Below are 20,878 nucleotides of genomic sequence, written 5' to 3' on the forward strand. Positions count from 1 at the left end.
GAGAGAGGAAGTCGGGAGGGGAGATGAGAGAGAGGGGGGGGGGGAATTAATGTGAGAAAGAAACATCGTTCGGTTGCCTTCCATACCTGTGCCCCGACCTGGGATGGAATCTGCAACCCAGGTATGTGCCCTGATCAGGAATCAAACCCACAACCTTTTGGTGCATGGAACAGCACTCAACCAACTGAGTCACTCCAGCTGGGCTGAACATGTATCTTTTTAAATACATCCTTACAAAATATTTTATTATTTTGTGTGCAATACATCTAATCACATAAATGTTATTTTTCACTCAGTTCTATGTTTTGAAGCTCCATCCACATCCTACGTTACATGTAAACCTGGCACTTCTGCCTGTTGCGTGGTGCACACTATGTATCCGTGATCGGCACGCAGATGCTTTCTGCCAACACAAATGGTGCTCGGGAAACACTTATCTTCATACATGTCCCCTTAAGGATCTGTGTGAGAATTTGCCAGGGATGTAAAACCAGGAGTGAAGTTTCCAAAAGGCATGCATGTACACACTACATTTGGGTAGGCAGCTGTATCAGTCAGCCTGAGCCGCCATAACAAAGGACCTCAGACTGGGTGGATTGAAGAATAGGCATTTATTTTCTCACAGCCCTGGAGGCTAGAAGTCAGAGGCCCAGATGTTGGCAGGTTGGTTTCTCCTGAGGCCTCTCTCCTTGGCTTGCAGACCGCCACCTTCTCCCTGTGTTTTCCCACGGTCTTCTCTCTGTACATGTCCATGTCCTAATCTCTTCTTTTTCTTGTTGTTGTTTTGTTAATCCTCACCCGAGGATATTTTTTTCCATTCGTTTTTTAGAGAGAGTAGAAGGGAGGGGAAGAAACAGAGAGACTGATTGGTTGCCTCTGGCATAGGCCCCAACCATTGCCAGGGATCAAGCTTGCAACTGAGGTACGTGCCCCTGACCGGAATTGAACCTGGGATCATTCAGTCTGTGGGCTGACGCTCTAACCACTGAAAAACCAGCCCTCCTGGCGCAGAAAGGGCACCCTGGGTGGGCCAAGACCCCTTTTTGTGTGTGGGTGCTGCCAAGTGGTAGACAGCACCTCGCTCCCAGCCCAGGGGAAGGAGCTCTGGACTACCCTGGACTGGCTCCCTAGGATGGGCCTCAACTTCCCCAACCCGCGCATTGAGGGCTCTGCCCACTCCAAACCTCAGAACTCAGTAACTCAGATGTTTATGTTGGAAGTCTTTGCCCTCCTCTGAAAGATTTCATGCAGGACAGATGGCGGAGGGGAGCTTGGCGCGTGCATTTCCCCACGTGTTGAGAGCGTGATCAGGAGGGGTTGGTGCCTAGCTTCCTTTCTGGGAACTTCATCAGCTGCCCAGGAGGACCTCCGCGAAAGGGCCCAGTCCTGAAGACTGGCTGGCAGCTGTGCCTCCTGCTGGCCATCTCCAGGTCTTGGGAGATAACTCACACTGTCACCCTCAGCCTGGACAGGAGCCCGGAGCCCAGGACGGGGAAGTGCCTGTGAGGCAAGGACAGAGCCTGCAGGAAGGCAGGCCTCCCAGCCCCTGGGCAGTGCTATTCTGGTGTTTCCAAGGTGTTTCTGCACTCCAGGGTCTGGGATTAGTGCTGAAGACTCTGGGAGTCCTTGCACCTGTCTAGACTCCACTAGACAAGAGGACCTGAATTTTCCTTCTCACAACACCGCCCCCCTCCTATTATGCCAGGCCCAGGGAAGTGGACCCACAACTCAGAATCTTTCACACAAATACAGACACACAAGTTAATAAGCACCTTGGATTTATTCTCCCCCCACGCCTGAAGCCACCTCATTGAATGTACATATACATAGTATATAATGCCATACGACATTCTCCACATACATGAACACAAGTTTAGGCTTCACCACTGTGGGGAAGTCTGTTAAAAGTACCCATCATTTGGTCAAAATAGATCTTTGTTACTACATGAAAACAGTAAGCATTCAGAAGGAATATGTGAAGTGGTTGCCCTGGCCCCATCAGCCTCAATCGTTGATGCTCTTTCATAGAAAAGTCCATTAAACAAAACAGGATCCTGGGGGTCATGTGAATAACACATTAAACACTACTTCTGAAGCAACCCCAGAACCACACAGGCATAAAGGGTAAAGAAGGTCATATGTACCAAGCACAGGTTTGAGGAACAGAATGGATTTGGTAAGTTTACCCTAAATAAAAGGCGCTTGTGGGCAACAGCCCCGCCGCCGTCGGTACACACAGCCAGATGTTTCCATATCCGGCCATTCCCAGATTTTACTGACAAGCCCGTTTCCACAGGTTCCCTGCCAATGACGTTGCCCCGGCAACAGAATTTGACATCACTGCTCCCGCACGGGAAAAGCAGAGCTCTCCTCGTTTGGGGACAGACCTTGGGGTTTGGTCCCTGGCTCTCTAGGACAGGCCTCAGCAGAACCTCTCCTCCCTCCTCTCCTCCCCGCCCCCCCCCCCCCCCCCCCCGTATCCTGGAGGACCCAACACCCATGGTGCCAAGGGCTCTGAGCCTGGAAGGCAGGGGGCAGGTCCAGGGGGCGGAAGAGAGGCCGCTGCCTTCCTGGGGGTGGAGAATGAGGCCATTCACATGGCAGTACATAAAATGCCCCTTTTTGTAAAGGCCAGAAGACACGGCTGTGCTGCGCCACCTGAAGCAGGCAGAGGAATCTCTGTGCAGCGGGTGATCTCAAAGCCTTCCTCCTGCGCACGAGGGATGGGTTCACCCAGTATTCTCCTCCGCTGCGCTTTTGCTCTCAGGAGAGCATGCCAGGGGAGCAGGCTGAGGTTATCACAGTTCCCGGATGAGGACATGGGGCCGGCGGGCCGTGACTCACCCACTGTGGTGTTGCATGTCAGAGCCAAGCTGGCCGGCACGCTCCTTCCCCAGCCTCACCCCTCAAGGGTACATCTGCTCTCTCCTGCTCCTCCTCTATGAACACGCAGGGCACGGGCGGAGCTCCCTGCACCTGGGCAGGATTCCGTGCAGGAACAATGGAATGTGAACCGTCAGAGCAGGGAACACGTCTGATGGCAGCCAACACTCCCGTCCCTGCCGGTCCTCCAGCCTCGTCTGTGCTGACTGAGCCAGCAGCGGGCTCTCTGAGGGCCACCTGTATCCATGTTACAATGAGCGGCCGACTCCTTTGAGGAACGACCAATGGCAGCCCTGAATGGGGGTGCAGCCCCCAGCCCCCATATGCCAAGGGGCAGCTGCCATCTTCCAGCAGACGGAGACCCCCCAGCTCGGATCCCCCACCCCCTGCTTCCTGCGCCCCAAATAGCCGGCCTGGCTGGTTGTTGTCTATGACTCTGAGCAGTGCTGACCACCAAAGCGACGCTTCCCTCCGAGACCAGGCCCCCAGGAGTGTGCTGAAGCTCCTTGGGGGCACACGGGGAGAGGGCCGGGCTCAGTGCAGCCTGCCCCCTCTCTGAAGCTCCTGTACCCACCCTATCAGTTACAATGAAAGGTGCCTTTGCCGTCCCTCCGGGGTCCAGGGTCAGCCCCTGCGGCCAGGTAGAGTAGAGGCGGCGAGAGGAGGGGAGACCTGGAGAAGGGCATCTGGGAAAAGAATGGAGCTCAAGGTGAGGTTGATAGGAATGATGAAATGATGATTAAATGTCTTCGTTTCAGCACTCCTCCACACACCCTTCTCACAGCCCTGACTCACAATGCCTGCCAACAGCGTTCACATTCCTCCTGCCACAGGCAGTGGGGCCTCTAGTACCAGAGGGAATCGCACCCCAAATGTGCCGACTATCTCCACTCAGGAAAAGGCCCGCCGGAACGGTCCTGGTCACAGCCAGGCTAGCCTGGGGAACGGAGAGCAACCAGAGTCCCCGTGCCTCCCCCACGGCATCCCAGGGGAAGGGGAAACCCCGCTCGAGAGCCTGAGCCACATTCCTGTCCGCACACTCGACAGGACACAACACTCGGACGCTCCTGACCTTGCAGCATCCGATACCAGAAGGCACTTTGAAGGTTTCATTTTCATCATGTCCCGGATCTCAGCCTGCGAGGCGGGTGGGGCAGGTGGCCTTGAACCACTGGGAAAACCAAGGTGGTGGAACGGCCCGGACTCCGTGGTGGAGTGAGAGTGACGACGGCCACGTGCAGCCAGCTTTCTGGCATTGAGGATGACACCGGGGGGGCCTGGACCAAGTCACCCCTGAGCTGGGATTTCCCTTGGACGAAATCTCAAGCCCTTCTTTCCTATCAGCAGTGTCTCCCTCCGGTGGGCTGAGCCTCTCTCAGCTGGGTTTCAGATAAAGTGTTCATGTGGTCATGCGTTTGCACTGCTTGGCTGGCCCTCTTCTCCCTTTAACTTGCAAAAGGAAACCTCCAACCCCAAGACCACAGTCACTCAGGCGGGGGGACCATGGCGACTAGTGCAGAGAGCAATCCCAGGAGGGAGACCCCTCAAGCACAGGCTATACTGCTTGCTGAATGTGGGTCACAGGCTCAGACGCTCAAGGCATCTGGGATACGGGGCTACAGGGCAAGCACGTGGGCTCGAAGAGAAAACAAATCATTCATAAGCTGTCCTACCAACTTTTACAGCCTCTTTGTGCTTCTACCATAGAAGGATTTGTCTCGCCTCCTTGGCTTCCCACTCTGTTTCACCATCTCTTCAAAATGTCCTTCCAGAAAGCCTGAACATTCACCTGCTGGATATGCCAAAATTATGCAGATCCAAAATCAATAGAGAGACAACTCTGGAGTTTCCATCTGAGGGTGTTGCCAGTAGAACTTTCACATCCAGATATTTTATTTGAGTAAAAATAGAAAATTCCATTATAAGAAAATAAAATCACTCTGGCAACATTTCCCCAACAGTTCCCAGCCACATACACTTGTTTTTCTTAAAGTGATACCAAGGTAGCTCAGTAACAACACACCACCAGGAAGAACCGAGGACAGCCGAACCCACTGAAACAAAATCCTTGCTTGCTCCTGGGCGCAATATCTCTTGCACTGATTTTCAACTTATAAAAACTATCAAAATAGGATTTTTAAATTTATCAAGACTACATAATTCCACTCCGACTATCCCATACAATTGTGGTTGAGCTATTCGGATCCCAAACTTCTACCAAGAACAATCTAGGGGCAAGCTTCCGAACTGGCTCCTGAATGGTACTGGACCAGCTAAGATCTGACTCAGAGCCACATTTTGGGAAACTATGATCAATCAGCGTTTTGACAGGGAGATAAAGAAAAGCTTTTCCGAGCACAGGATTAATTATATATTTGTAAAGCTTTTAAAAAGTTAACACCTACTGAACTCTTATTCGTAAAAAATGAGGCCCTTCACCCAATGAAGATGACTGGGAAAGGTGGAGAGGAGTGATTAATTTGGGAGGTCTTCTGGGAACAGGTACGCAGGGTCAAGGGGTTCATCATTAAAATGACAGGCCCCGGCTGCCGTGTGCCAGGCTGACGGCAGCAGCCTCTCCCGCCTGTGTCCGTAAAGTGCGCCTGCGTGAATCCGTGTGGCTCCCCTGCTCCCGTTCACGACCCAGGGCAAGGAATCTTGCTCAATTAATTTTTAAAATATTCAGATATGCCCTGCAAATACATACAAAATATTTGCCGTACCCACCCTGTCCCACCACCATACAAGGTTATATTTATAAATTAAATAAACTGAGCTTTCTTAACCATTTTCTCAGCTTAAGTCTGTCCTTACCCTAAATGTAGATAAGTTCACTTTATATCCAAAATATATTTAACTGTTCTAAAAGTATCATATTGATAACTATTCTAAGTTATCAAAAATGTAAACAAAATTTATCTTGCTTAATTCATGAACCATATTTCTAAGTTTTTAATTCACCCTGTACTGACCCTCAAAAAATCCTAATCAAGTCACCTGGAGACTGAAACGCTGATAATGGATTTGAACTCGGTTCCTCAGAGACAACTGCCTATCACTAAAACTAGCACTACTGAATCTAGTGGTTTATTGCATCATTCGGTTTAAAAGACCAAAAGAATTCCCTTCTGGTCTTCCAATACGCTCTGTCTGAATTGAGCCCAGAGTCTCAACGTGCCGAACCGGAAAGCCGGCAGTAACGCTCCGCTCGAAACCGGGCCTGGGCCTCGAGCGACCTCATGCCTCCACTGCACCTGTTAGAAGTCCCCAGTCTCGCTCAGTCCAGTCTGGTCAAAATGAGCTTCAAGGATGGAAACTTGAGGTGAAGCTGAGAAGCCAAAAGGGAAACACAGATGACCCCCATGTGAAAACTGAAGGGCCCGTTCCTCACACGCCACAGTCCGACGGCTTCTCCTGGAGCTGCCTCGTCAGTATCTGGTGCGAAGACAGAAAAGCCACGCCCACGTGGAAGAGGATCTGCCAGAGGTTCCTCAGCCCGTGCAGGTACACGTTGCCCAGGCAAATAAAGAGCAGCATCAGCACCACCTTCGTCATCCTGGCTGGACTGTAGACCAGGTACAAGTAACACTGAAATGACAGCAGGCGGGGAGGTCCAGTCAGGCGGCAAAATGGCCACGGGCCAGATGCAAGATTCACTTCTCACACCTGCCACGTGGCGTCATTTCACACACATTAGCTTATTACACTGAATTCATCACAACGAGGCTGCGACTGGCTGGGTAAGTCACTGTTCATCGCTGGCGGGCAGTGGAGATTTGGAAGAGAAAAGGACAGGGAAACAGATATCACAGGAGGAATCAGAACATTGCACTCCTGAAAGAGGGTTAGGAAATACAGACAGAAATGCAGAGGAAGCAGAGATGGGGGTCGGGGCAGACAGCCAGGCCAGGACACCTGACAAGACTGACTGGCCTCCCAATGACATTTTCCCTCAGGGGCTCATGGCAGGTGAGAAAGGCAGTGAGAGGAGCTATGCGTTTCCGTTTAGTGTTTCCTGAGTTACAGGTCCACAGGGTCTGCTGTCCCCGAGACAGCTCCCTTATCACATCCTCAAAAGCATCTCCTGTCGGAGATGGGAAGGTCTCAGCGGGGAGAGGGACTGATATTTTGTGTCGGGCTCTCACATGGAAAAGAGGCTGTTCTTGTTCTGCAAAAGGTGGAAAACAGCCTTTTGCTTCTATGTAAAAAAAAAAAAAAGTACATTCTCAAAACACAGGGCAATCTGACCAAGGCTCAGGTCAGGGGGAGGGAGAGATCCCCGTGGAAAGAGCTAACAAATGAGAAGGCAGTTGCAGGACTGGAGTGGGTGCTGTAAGATCCCGCAGCCTGAAACGCAGCTCCATGAACCGTCCACAGGCAACACCCATGGTTTCCGAGACTTGTTTCTAAAATTTGAGTGCATTTTCCATTTTGGGCTGAAAATTTCTTTTTGCACAATCATGAAATTCTTTAAAAATACACCGTTTAGGGTGTGGAAGAGAGAGGAAGTGCCCTAAGAACAGAAATTTTAATTAAAAAACCAACAAACAAACAAACAAAAAACCTTAAAGATGAGAAAGTATTAAATCCTAGCCCAGTGGAGGACAAGTAAAGAGAATCACAGTCAGGTTTTTACTAGAATTAACTTTGCTTTTGGAGATTCAAAAGCTCCTTTTGACTCCATCCTGTTTATATGCATCTTATCTGAACATAACTAAATAATAATAAAGGCTCTCTAATGTTATAATTTTTGTTTCATTCCCTAAGGGCAGATTTGAGTCAGATAGTACTACTATTTAGAACACTTTTTACCTACCCTTGTTTTAAAAACACATATGCAGACACAGCCGTGACCTCTGCAGAAGGACGTTTCTGCACTTGGGTTGTCCAACAACAAGCAGGAGGCAAGGCCCTGCCGCAACCAGTCAGGCCCAGCCCAACCCACCGCCCTGCTATCACATCCCTCCCTCCCTGGAGGCAAGGCCAAGTCCCTGCTCTCTGTCTGCCACCATGAAAGGCCCTGCGGCCCAGCGTTCCCTTGCGGAGCCCAAAGTTCTCGCTCTGTTAAGTGAGAGGTTTGGGTAGGATGGGCCTAGGGTCCATCCGCTAAGAGCCGGCGTTGTCCATGATTTGAACCAAGGCCTTGGTGGAACAAAATTAGAATCTAGAAACGTGTTGATGGTCCCAACAAAAGAACAAAATAAGGCCATGGGTTTAACCCACTCAGCACAATATCAACATTGCACTCACCTGGAAAATGCAGGCTACGAAAGGAATAAGAAAAGCCAGAATATTTCCAATTTCCTCATGGGTAACCTAAAACAAATAGGAGGAACACAAGAAAAGGAATATTTAGGTGAAAGGACACACTCTCCGGTCTGGCATGGTTGACAGCACACAATCCCTGGCTGGGAGCGAGACACGAGTCCCTGTTTATGTATCAACCAGGGGCTGATATGCAATCGTCTTCAATGACCTGGACACACTGTGCACCCTCCCCACGCATCTGTGCTAAGCCCTCAACCTGAAATGCCCCCGATAACCTCGCCACCTCTCAGAATCCTCCCCATCTGTCAATACTAAGCTTTCCCTAATTCCTCCCATCCCCAGGGACTGCCCCTCCTCAGCGACGTCACCATACTCTGCTCTGTGCCCATGAGGCAGGGACTGTGTCTTAACCATCGTGTAGGCCCAGCACCGGTTCTGGCATGTACAGACATTGGTAAGTAACAGGTTATGAGTCATCATAAACAATAGGAGTGGGAACCACACCACACATGGCCAAAGACAGGATGCGGTAACAGGCAGTCACCACTCTTGAGGCACAGGCCTGCTGCCATTCCCCAACCGGGCGGCCTACGTCGATGCCCTGAGACTCAACAGCAGCCGTGCCTCAGACTTCAGCCATCACGTACATGGGCATGAGCACTGTGGCTCTATCTTTGAAAGTAATACCTGCTTATGCTCGTGATGATTCTATACTTTTATAAAGTGTTTGAAATACTTCAAAATTTAAAAACATTAGAAAGGTGATTTAAGAAGAACAGGCTGGAAAGACAACTTCCTGGTGACAGTTTTTGACAAGGACACAGAGAAGTGGAATCTGCATGATATCAATCAGTCTAGACTCAAACTTTTGCCCAGCGAGGACAATCCAGCCCTGTAGTGATTCCTGGGGTCCCAAGGGCCACGGGGGCCGGATTCCCTTGTACCAACTTGCCCATTTCTCACCAGTATCCCAAAGGCCCCTTTGGCTTCTTAGAACAATGATACGAAAGAGCACGTTTCATATTTGTTCAACTTACTACAAAGAATAAAATTAGAAATAAAATTTGTATTTGAATTTTAAGGCCTTAGTATATAATAACCTTATAAATAAAATGTGTTTCAGTTATAAGGTTATCAGTTTCTCCCACCACATGTCCTTCCATTTAACCTGTAAAGAAAAGGTTACCTGTAGAGAATGCTCTGCAAGGTGAATTCCACGAATGAGATTCAGAGCAGCGCACATGATGTTGAGGACAAGGGAGAGGACACCCAGGGCTGTCACTGGTTCCATTTGGAAATTAGGAGCTTCACAATTAAAAAAATGATAATAAGTTTAGTGAAAATGCTTTCTACATGAAAAAAAATAAGTGAAGACATGACCTAGACCTCCACTAATGACAGGTTATGCTAACCATGCATATTAATTTAAAAAGCAGTTGTAGTTATGATAGAAATGATAGACAGAATGGATCTGGGTATCTAGGGGAGTTCCTTCAATGGACACGTGACAATGTCTCGAGACATTCTGGATCGTCACACTGGGGACAGGCCATTACTGGCATCCACTGGGTAGAGGCGATGAATGCTTCTACGCATCCTACAATGCACAAGACGGCCCCCACAACAAAGAACTATCCAGTGCAAAATGGAAGCCCACGTGACACTGAATGTTGTCCTTGTCAGAAAAGAGCGGAGCACTTTACAAGCTGGGAGTCGATGTGCGCAATAGAAATGCTTTCAGAAACTGACAGCTAATTCACAAATAAAGCTCTACCGGTAAATTGCTTTAAATCAGGATTTCTCTTGCTGTGCTCTTTTCTAAATCATCATTTCTTGTCCTTTCATTTCTCACATACACAGCCATGTACACACACACACAGATAGCTTGCTGCAACCCCATTAATGCCTATTGTTAGTGTTAGGGTCTCCACCCAGCAAGTCAATGTTCCTGTTAGAACAGAATGTGCTACCTGTATAGGTTCTAGCCTCAGGACAATAGGGTGAGCCAAACCACAGTATAATGTCCTAGAAGGATAGGCAAGTATTTGCTCATCTTGTCTAAGTGGTTAAAAAACAAAACTTATATTACAAAGTTACCCCATCTCAGATACGGCAAAGGAGGGGTTCAACCACCCAGTCTTCCTTCCCAACATAAATTACAACTTACTGATTAGCCTGAGAGCCAATCCAGGAATTTGTTGATCAAAACATTAAATTAAAATACAAAGTTAAGCCCTAACCAGTTTGGCTCAGTGGATAGAGCGTCGGCCTGCGGACTCAAGGGTCCCAGGTTTGATTCCGGTCAAGGGCATGTACCTTGGTTGCTGGCACATACCCAGTAGGGAGTGTGCAGGAGGCAGCTGATCAATGATGTTTCTCTCTCATCGATGTTTCTAACTCTCTATCCCTCTCCCTTCCTGTCTGTAAAAAATCAATAAAAATATATTAAAAATTAAAACAAAACAAAACAAAACACAAAGTTAAGCTAAAAGCATGAACACTTTTTTTTTTAAATATATTTTATTGATTTTTACAGAGAGGAAGAGAGAGGGATAGAGAGTTAGAAACATCGATGAGAGAGAAACATCATCGATCAGCTGCCTCCTGCACACCCCCTACTGGGGATGTGCCCGCAACCAAGGTACATGCCCTTGACCAGAAACAAACCTGGGACCTTTCAGTCCGCAGGCCGACACTCCATCCACTGAGCCAAACCGGTTTTGGCAGCATGAACACTTTTAATATACAACTCTTAAAGTTCAAGCAATGAGTTTAGTATAAAAGTTAAAATAATTAGATTGTTGTAGTATAGACAGTTCTTTCTTTCAGAGCAAAATTCAGCTCTCCACCATTACAACATTCTTACACTGTAAATATCCACCTTAACTAACAGCTGGTTTCAGTGTGTGTAACTGTAAACAAGGAATGCCGACAATCATGCTTCATTATATGCCAGGCATTGAGTGTAATGCCAGACTGTCAGGGAATGCCAGGGCATGTGATCGCATTCATTAGCACCTCATTCCTCAGATAAAGACTCTGGTATCTGGTATCCGCAGGGATAGAGGGATGCCCCCAGGTCTCACGGGGAACCCCACAGTGAGAGCAACAGAAGCCCTGACTCTGGCCCTGCCCACACTCATCCCATAGCCCTCCCCGCCCTCCATCAAGGAGAACGGGGTCTCTCAGTGGAGACTTGCAGTAGTTCACTAAGTGATGAGATAAAGATTCATTGTCCAAGGAATAAAGATAGATAAAGAACAGACAGATGGATGGATGGATAGACAGACAGACAGGTGTACAAATCTGTACAAGTGACTTCCAGGAAGAGAGAATGGACCTCCTTTACAACATTCACACCTGTAGACTTCATCCTGGTTAAGAAAACAACCTGTCAAGTCACTCTTTTCCTGAATTTCATCGTAAGAGTCACCCTCAGATCAACTCACTGCCAAAATTGTCAAGTTTCTTAAAACGGCCACCCAGGAAATACATTAATATACAAGCTATTTCCACCCCCACCCCACCCCCAAAAAAAAAAATCCTTCCTAGTGAAAGAACTCAATGTCCCTTTGAAATACAGAATATCCCCTCACCTTCAGCAACCTCAGAGAACAGCAGGCCACTTACCAGGCTCCAAGGGCATCTGCATGTGACCGTTCATCACCCCATTTGCCACGTCTGGGTCCTCCAGAGTGAGAATCGCTGGAGGCTGGAACTCCAGCTCCTCCTGAATCTTTTCTAAGCTGCTCCCCATCTGAGCGGAACTTGCATAGTTAAAATGCCACTTCACTTTCTGAATGATGCTGTCTGCAACAAGAGAGCACCCCAAGTTGAGTATTTTCATCACAACGGGTGTTTTAAGACAATACGTACAAAGTGAACTGTACATTTCCAATCAGGCTAATGTCAGCCAGACTCTCAAGAGTGTCAAGTTATACATACAGGTCAAATGATCACTCCATAGCATGACTAGTCACATCAGTCTCTCCAGAGCAGAGGGATTAAAATGTGACAGGCTGTCCATAGAGAGGCAGCACCACCTCCCAGCACCTCAGTGACAAGGGGGTCAGGGGATAAGGACTTGATTCTTAGCTCAGCCACTTGTGACAGTATAGTCCTAACAACTCACAGAATATTTCTAAGCTTAAAAAATGGGGATGGCTATTCTCGACCTGGTTATCTCAAGGAAAGGCATGTGAGAAAAAAATTACACATGAACGTGAATGTGCTATGCCAACTAGGATTATATATTTGAAAGGCATTGGTTTTAATTCTTTTATTTACGTTAGTACTAATTTATTGCCAAGTTTTTGGCCCGTGAGCCACAGTTTGCTGACCCCACTCGCGAGGGCTGTGGTGACTGACCCGTACAGTTCTCACCATCCCTCCAGCTGCCCCAAGGCTCTGGAGAGATGACAAGCCAGAGTGTTAAACCTCAAAGTTTCCAGGCCTCTTCCATCGCTGTCAAATCTCAGGATAGACGGCTGCTCTCCAGTGATATCTTACCACACCTCCAATGACTTTTCTTGAAGGTCAAAGCCAAATCTAAACTACAAATCTACACACGCCGTGAGTGAGAACAGTAAATACAAAAGAGGGTTACAAACCGAATTCCAGAAAGGCATATGGCCTGGAGGCTAGGCCAATGCAGGTGGTGTCATAGGAAGCTGTGAATTCCCACCACAAGGTCTCCAGGAAGCAGAAGGCCATGGCTGCTGGGCACCGGTGGGAGCAGATAGCCATGCAGGCCACATCCCCTGAAGAAGAAAAGCTGAAACAAAAGGGCGACATCTACGTTAGCAGGAGCAGACACAGGGATTCCCCCCCACACCCAGACACAACCTCCCCTCCACTCTGGACCTGCTTGGCCTTGGGCAGTCCTGGAGCTGTTGGTTGCATATACTATGTGTCCTCAGCTAGACCTACCTGGGTCTGCGCCTTTCTTATACTTCCTCTAAAATGTATAGTGGTATTTGCCATTATTCATATCTGAAGGTGCATGTTTCATTAGAGGGAAGTAGCCTCAGACTTCTCTGCATCTTAGAGGAAAATGATTTTCTTTTTTAATCTACATCAAAAGGTGTTCTAGCCGAAACTGGTGTGGCTCAGTGGATAGAGCGCCGGCCTGTGGACTGAAGGGTCCCGGGTTCGATTCCGGTCAAGGGCATGTATCTTGGTTGCGGGCACATCCCCAGTAGAGGGGGTGTGCAGGAGGCAGCTGATGGATGATTCTCTCTAATCGATGTTTCTGACTCTCTATCCCTCTCCCTTCTTCTCTGTGAAAAATCAATAAAATGTATTAAAAAAAAAAAAAAAGGTTGTTCTAACATTGAATCAGACTGGCATCCTGAAATGACACCTACTCCTTTCAGGCTGTCACGCTATTATTTCAAGTTCTGGGGACTCTACTTCCCCTTTCTGTGGTGCCTCCTACCCCCACTCATTGTGGGCCATCTCTTCCAGTGTTTGTCACTTTTGCTGACAGCTCGTCACTGCAGAGCCGGTTTTCTCCTGGGGGACTCCCCTGAGGCCTGACTTGAGGCGCGCTTTTCATGAGGGTCTGCATTTGCCTTGCCCTGATGCTCCCGTGTCATCAGTCTGGAACCAACACTGATATCTGAACCTTGGCTTGGGAATTCCTAGCCTGTGGGGAGTATAAAGTATAAACTCAGCCCTAGCTGGTTTGGCTCAGTGGATAGAGTGTCGGCCTGCAGACTGAAAGGTCCAGGGTTCAATTCCGGCCAAGGGCACACACCAGTTGCAGGCTTGATCCCCAGCCTGGTGGGAGACAACCAATCGATGTGTCTCTCTCACATCAATGTTTCTCTGTGTATCTTCCCCTCCTTTCTGCTCTCTCTAAAAATCAGTGGAAAATATCCTTGAGTGAGGATTAACACAAAACAAAACAATAGGTATAAACTCAGACTCCAATCTGACACAAGGCACAAGAGCAGGGTTTCGATTTCTTAGGTGAGATTTTATCTTTTCTTCCCATTCAAAGCCAAAGAGAGATGAGTTACCCCTATATTGGTGAGCAGACTATTTCTCCCCTATCATTGCTTTAGGGTTGCACCCTGACAAGAACCCTGTCTTTATGCACGGGTCTTATTCCAACTCCTCACTTTACATACGCTAAGGCCTCTCCCTTTATGATGCAGAAACTTAACCCTGAGTTCACTATGACTGTTTACCCAGGAGCCTCAGTGCCAGCTCACACGTTGACATTCTCTTCCCCCTGCATTTCTGGCACCTTGGGATTTCTTTCTTTCAAGCTCAGCTACACATTTTTTAAAATTTATATATTTAGCCCTAGATGGTTTGGCTCAGTGGTAGAGTGTCAACCTGGGAACTAAAGGGTCCTGGGTCCAATTCTGGTCAAGGGCACATGCCCAGGTTGCGGGCTCAATCCCCAGTGTGGGGTGTGCAAGAGGCAGCCAATCAATGATTCTCTCATCATTGATGTTTCTATCTCTCTCTCCCTTTCTCTTTCTCTCTGAAACCAATAAAAATATTTTAAATATATGTATATAAGTGAATATATATATATATATATATATATATATATATATATATATATTTACCCACATTTCTGGGTGTTTCTGGCAGAAGCGTTTTTAGGTTATATTATCTACCACCGTTTTGTAATTGAAGTCTATATAAAAACATTTTCAATTTTTAAAAAAGAATGACATCTCCTTGTATAAGGAATTTTCCAACAGATCCTAAGTCTCTAGGATGAAGGTGTTCCTGCTTGAAAGAGGGCCCCTATTTATGGGCTGAACTGTGTCCTCCCCACCCCACCCCCCAAAAATATATTGAAGTCCTAACTCCTAGTACCAGTGAATATGACCTTATTTGGAAATAGCCTTTGTAGCAGTAATTCAGACCAAATGAGGTCATCATGGATTAAGGGATAATGGGTTAGGGTGGGCTTTCATCCAACCACTGGTGTGAAATCTAGTCACAGAGACAGAGGAAGAGGCCCATGTAATCACAGAGGCAGAGACTGCATGCGGCTCCTGCAAGACACAGAGTGACAAGGACTGCTGGCGACCACCAGGAGGTGCTAGAGAGGCACGGGAAGGATTCTTCCTTCGAGCCTCAGAGAGAGCACGCCCTGCTGACACCCTCACTTCAGACTTCTGGCCTCCTGAACCGTGAGAGAATACATTCCTGTTGTTTTAAGGCAGTTTGTGGTAATTTGTTATGGCAACCCTAGGAAAGCAATTCAACTCCTTAACTACAAAATAAGCTATGGTGCTGCTCCCCTATAAGGGAAAAAGTCTGTTTCCTCTGTGAAAATGGTGACTATTAAATGCAAAGACAAATGAGTAGAACATTTTATACTCCACTTTTCAAAAAACTGAAATGCCCAGAGTTTCATTTGAAGTCATGGACTTTTGTTCCCTAACAGAGAAAAGGCATCCTATTTTCGGTCCCGCACGAAGCTCCCAGCGAATGTCAGGTGATCACAGCACAATGGGGAAGATGGTTTCAGGCTCCCAGAGGAAGGAGTCACAGACACGGCGGGCGCAGCTCAGTGTTGGCTCCTGAGCACCCACTGCCCACACCACAGGGTGACAGCTGCACGTGCCTGCCCCCTGGCACCCTCTTCGGGCCCCATCCCTTCTCACCTGACTCCACCACCGAGCCTGAAGTCAGGCCTGGACTTCTCCTTCTGAATCTGAGACTGAATTCCACGAAAAGGATCCCACCTTATCAGGTCAACTAAAAATTTACTGTTCAAGGGAGCAAAAGGCACTTGGGAGCAAAAGAAGGCCTAAATGGTAGAAAACAATGATGTACAACTATAACCATTCTGATATTTCAAAACCTGCCTTGCCCTGATCCCTCCGTAGAATGGCTTTTTGCTCTGAGACCTAGAATAAGAAATGATAAAAACCATGAGGATCAGGCCCCTGGTGCCTGGTTGCCTGTGTTCAAATCCTGGCTCTACCACTTTCTAACAGTACAACCCTTAGGTAAGTCGCTTAACCTCTGTCGTCTCCTCTATAAAACAGATATAACACTACTTCCTACGTCATAAGCCCCCCAAAGCACTTATAATAATAATAGTGCCTGGCACAGAGAAAACACTCAATAATATGAGCTATTATTACTATGACTAGAGGCCCAGTGGGTGCGGGGTCCCTCAGCCCAGCCTGCGCCCTTTCGCAGTCCAGCCCTCAGGGGATGTCCTTAGCGCTGCCATGGAGGCGGGCCGCTGCCTTCATGCCCGGCTTGTGGCTGAGCAGTGCTCCCCCTGTGGGAGCGCACTGACCACCAGGGGGCAGCTCCTGCATTGAACGTCAGTGCCCTGGTGGTCAGTGCACGTCATAGTGACCGGTCATTCTGCTGTTTGGTCAATTTGCATATTACCCTTTTATTATATAGGGTTATTGTAACCTATTGATTACAATAGGATTGTAATCTATTACAATAGGATTATTGTAACCTATTGATTACAATTGATTCCTACTTGCATTGGAGCATTTCCCCCACTGTATCATATTTAGTAATTATTTATCTTGTTCCCTCGTTATACTTCAAACTTCTTGAGGAGAGGGACTTATTTTTCATTGTCGGGCTCCTGCACGTAATTAAACTTTTTTAATTTAAAAATTTTTCAAAAATTAAAAAAGCAAAACCTGAAGGCAAGAACTCCAGTCTTTTTTCTTAATTTTTTGGCTTTCTCACTCTCCATTTTCTTCCCATTTTAATCTCTTCCCTATTTACCTTTTTCCACCCCTGCATCTAGTGCAGAAAAAATCTCTGAAACTAAAGGCATGAAACTGGTTGAAGGCGGGTCTCCTGATGCCCACAGGCATGCCACTAACAGAAGCAGCAGTTGGAGCAGCAATGCTGAAGGCCCCCTAACTCTATTGTGCACACACACAACCTCTGACCACTGTCTGGTGCTAGATCTACTTTTTTAAAAAATGTTTTTATTGATTTTTAGAGAGAAAGGAAGGGAGAGGGATAGAGAGAAACATTGATGCGGGAGAAACATCATTGATCGGCTGCCTCCTGCACACCCACTTCTGGGGATCGAGCCCACAACCCAGGCATGTGTCCTGATTGGAAATCGAACCACGATCTGTTTCTGGGTCGACACCCAACCACTGAACCACACCGGCCAGGCTACATCTACTTTTAACATGCCATGTGACCTGCATAACATATGACAGAAGTAGCCCAGGCTTTGCCGATGTTCTGGGAAAGTGAACATGCTTGCTTACTGTATACTGAAGTCACGTCCTTGTGCAGAACCTCGACCTGGATACTGGGCCAGCCGCAAGGCTAACGTCTTGAGCCGCCTCCTGATTTCCAGAAACTCTTGGGTGTGGTAAAAGTCAGTGGAGGCCGAGAGGGGCAGTCCGTCCCTCACCCTTACCACACAGGCAAAGAGGATCAGGGACATGGTCCGCAAGAGAAGTCATGAGGACACCTGAGGGAAGCAAGGTCACCTTGTTACTGAGGCCCAGACGACGGTGCCAGAGACCCCCTGCCCTCGAAATGCGCGCTCCCTTCCACCCTCACCCCCAATCATTGCGAATGTTGTTTCTATTATTACTTCCCTGACCTCTATGGCCGTCACTCCCAATTTTCCTCCGTTCATTATCCTCCGTGTCTCTTCTCTTCTTGCAATCCTCCTAGTAAATCTCTCCTTTTCCAAAATTCAACCAACCAGGATGAGGTAGAAAGGAATAGAGAAGCAAGGAAGCAGGGGCAATAGCAATGGCAGTGCGTAGCAGGACACAGGGAGCAAGATGACTCCAAAGGGACAGGATGTGCCTGATGCTGAAGCAGCAGGCATGGGGTCCAGGGACCTGTGCATTTCCGGTCACCCAGGGAGGTAGGTGCTGGGCAGTTTAGGGATTCTAAGCATCTAACCTAACGTAGGTAAAGAGGAGAGCAGAGGGCAAAGATGGAGCTGAGAGAGTACAGCATGCCCTCCTGAATTTCTGCACATTTTTAATACAGAGCCAGTCTTCAAAATGATGACTGAGCTCCTACAGATGGTTAACGCAAATCACTTAGCAAACTGTATTACAGTGAGATACTCAATATTTGGCCTTGGTATGTGAACACCATTAAGAAACAAAAGGAAACAGATTCTGAGCCCTCATGGTGCCTTTGGCAAATCAGAACAAGGTACCTCCCCGGTAGAAGCAGCCTGGGCCAGTCCTGCTGACAGAGCCTGGCTGGGTTCTAGCCCCATCTGTTAACTCCGCAGGTGCTTGTACAGGGCGGAGCATGCACATCTGCACGCAGCAGCCCCGCAGCCAGGGGTTAGTGAGGTGGCCACTACAGCTTGAACAGGTCTTTCCACTCACCCACACATCCCGCTTCACAGATGCTGTTTTTGAGAGGATGGGAATAGGTTCATACACCGGTGGGCTTTCCTTCCAAAGAGCTCTAGGCATGTAACCTTTTCGGCATCTCAGATCCTGTGAGCTGCAGGAAAGGGGAGCCCCCAGGATGCACACCACTCTCGTCACTTCTGTGCCTATTCTTCATCTGTACCTGCCACTTTTCTGATCTCCCCATATCCAAACCCACATCAAGGCCTGTCTCCATTCCACCCTTTCCATGAGACCTTCCCAGGCTGAGGTGCTACTAGATTTGACAAAGTATTTTAATCTGCCCCCCCTATTTCCTAAAACCTCTTCTCAGCTCTATTTGTAAACTGCTCATGTCATAGATAATCCCTATTCTACCAGCAAAAACTTGGTGCCTAGCTAGAGGCCACCCTGGTTCCCAAAGTTTTTTTTGGTTTTTTTTCCTCTCCCCTTTACCCTTCACCCTCTCCCTGAGAAATGACCAGGCTTTGCAAAATAGTAATTTAAACAAGCAAAACAACTTTCATTTGGTGCACAAATATTCATACACAAGTTTTCACCATAAGGCGTACTGCCTAATCCTCATAGACACAGTACAGAAAACAAAACTGAGTCATGTCACCCTTATTGAATTCACTCTCAGTCGCACGACTTAAGATTTGTAGATCATGAAGGTGCCTTCTGTTTCACTTTGCTTGGCGATGGGGTGGGGAGGAGGGGAGAGGTCAACCGTCATTTGTTAAGAGCTAAGGAAAGGAGGGCTGAACTTGATAGCAACTAATATTATACACCAGGCACTGTGCTAGAAACTCTTACATTGACAATGTTATTTAGTGCTCATGACTATGAAGTAGCATAATCTACACTGGACAGGTGTGAATAGTGTAGCTGCAAGGCTCAAGTGGTAGAGCCGGGGATTCAAACCCAATTTTTATTACTTAAAATATTCGAAAGCCTATCATCTTTCCGCTACACTATTGCTTCTCAAATCCAATCTTTGGTATTACAGCTACTCCATTTCCCTAAAACAATTCCTTCTCCTAGGGCACTGATACTCAAAACTAATCACAGACCTGTTCGTAGGCACCAGGGCCTAGGATGCACCTGTCGCAATTGCTCCTTTCTTATTGTATTACTTTATTTGTTTTTCTGACCATGTCGCAAATTTCACCAATTACCCTTCAACACTGGTAATATTCTTTTGTGGCTTTGATTTCTCCAATCCTAATTTCTCCCCGGGGTGCTTTCTCTCTCTGGCTCTGGAGGTCTAGATGTAAGCTTAACAATGGACACAGAAGTACACCACCTCCTCCTACACCTGGTGTGCAGAAAAGCTGGTCCAGTACAGCCACGATCTGGTAAACCAAATCTCGTAAGATCTGCACGCTGAGGGAAGTCTGCTATTAAAATTAAACAATAGTCCTGACATGAGTCTCGTGGGTAATTAAGGAAATAATCGCCCGCTCTCTCTTTTGGACACACCCATCTCCTCCCACAGGAAGAGGCGCTCTGTGCGCCATCTAACAGCTGACAGTTCTGCAGGTGCGCGCCTGGGAGGGTCCCATTCTGGAGGGCGGCGGGCACAAGAAAGGGGGACAGGTGATTCCGGGGAGCCCCGCAGAGCCCGGTGTTTTAATATTTTAAAATATTTTAAGTAATAAAATTTGGGTTTGAATCCTGGCTCTACCACTTGGGCCTGACGGAGGGGCGGGCCCGGAATCGCCTCCACCTCCAGGCCCGCCCTGCGCCACACCGCCTCCGCCTGCTGCCGGCTAACGGGCCGCTACGCCCGCCTCCGCCCGCAAGCCCTCACCTCTCCCGGACGGCGGCCTCCGGGAGTCAGCAGCCTCCCTCCGCGCCGCTGAGCCACCCGCCGCCTCGTCCGCTACCTTAGCCCACAGGGCAGACCCAGCCCAGGTCGCTGGCAGCCCAGGCGCAGGTAGGCGACAGTGCGCACGCGCGAGTCTTCAACGTCCATTCGCTGCTGCTAAGCAACACTCGCACGCGAACCGACCAATCCTGGCGTGACTCCACCGCCCCTCCCGGCAGGGTGAAGAATGAAGTGGTTCTTAAAGGGCTGCGACCCAAAGGCAGAGGGGGGCGTGGCCGGGCGCGCGCCTCCCGACTTCCTTTCCCTTCCCCAGCGCTCACCCGCAGGGGTGTGAGGTCCCGGACTGGATTTCCCACGCCGGGAAGCGGCAGGAGGCCTCACGGTCTAAGCTCGATTCCTGCCGGAGCAGCGAACAGCACGGACGCGCCGAGGCAAGGAGGTTCCGCGGGAAGGTGCGGCGCGCCCCGGGCGTGGGTTCCGACGTCCGCGCGGCTGGGAGGCCGGCCCGAGATAGGCAAACCAAAGAGCACAGCCTCCTGCCAGCCTGGAA

General features: G+C 48.5%; 1 protein-coding gene across 5 annotated transcripts; it reads right to left on the reverse strand.

Annotated features, from left to right (window-relative positions):
* Nucleotides 1-1,790: 1,790 nt before the first annotated feature.
* Nucleotides 1,791-20,878, reverse strand: SEC22C (SEC22 homolog C, vesicle trafficking protein). 5 transcript variants are annotated; one of them, XM_079794532.1, is made up of 8 exons: nt 20,311-20,427; nt 18,492-18,612; nt 17,394-17,602; nt 12,762-12,925; nt 11,782-11,961; nt 9,338-9,456; nt 8,134-8,199; nt 1,791-6,471 (listed from the first exon to the last, which is right to left on the reverse strand). In XM_079794532.1, exons 3-8 carry the CDS (start codon nt 17,573-17,575, stop codon nt 6,271-6,273), a joined length of 912 nt encoding a protein of 303 aa, XP_079650658.1. In that variant the 5' UTR covers nt 17,576-17,602; nt 18,492-18,612; nt 20,311-20,427; the 3' UTR covers nt 1,791-6,270. The 5 variants fall into 5 exon arrangements, with proteins under 5 accessions (XP_079650658.1, XP_079650659.1, XP_079650660.1 ...); XM_079794533.1 differs by having other exon boundaries at nt 20,387-20,419; XM_079794534.1 differs by lacking the exons at nt 18,492-18,612; nt 20,311-20,427 and adding an exon at nt 20,649-20,878.

The sequence above is a fragment of the Cnephaeus nilssonii genome, assembly GCF_951640355.1.
Source record: "Cnephaeus nilssonii genome assembly, chromosome: 17".
Taxonomy (NCBI): domain Eukaryota; kingdom Metazoa; phylum Chordata; class Mammalia; order Chiroptera; family Vespertilionidae; genus Cnephaeus; species Cnephaeus nilssonii.

Bases quoted from the DNA above. Each gene is read 5' to 3' on its own strand.
- SEC22C (XM_079794534.1), bottom strand. From the start codon at position 17,575: ATGTCCCTGATCCTCTTTGCCTGTGTGGTAAGGGTGAGGGACGGACTG. The intron at 12,926-17,393 runs GTAAGCAAGCAT...CTTTTGTTTCAG, and splicing joins GGACGTGACTTCAGTATACA to CTTTTCTTCTTCAGGGGATG. The intron at 9,457-11,781 runs GTAAGTGGCCTG...TTAATTGTGAAG, and splicing joins GCAGATGCCCTTGGAGCCTG to CTCCTAATTTCCAAATGGAA.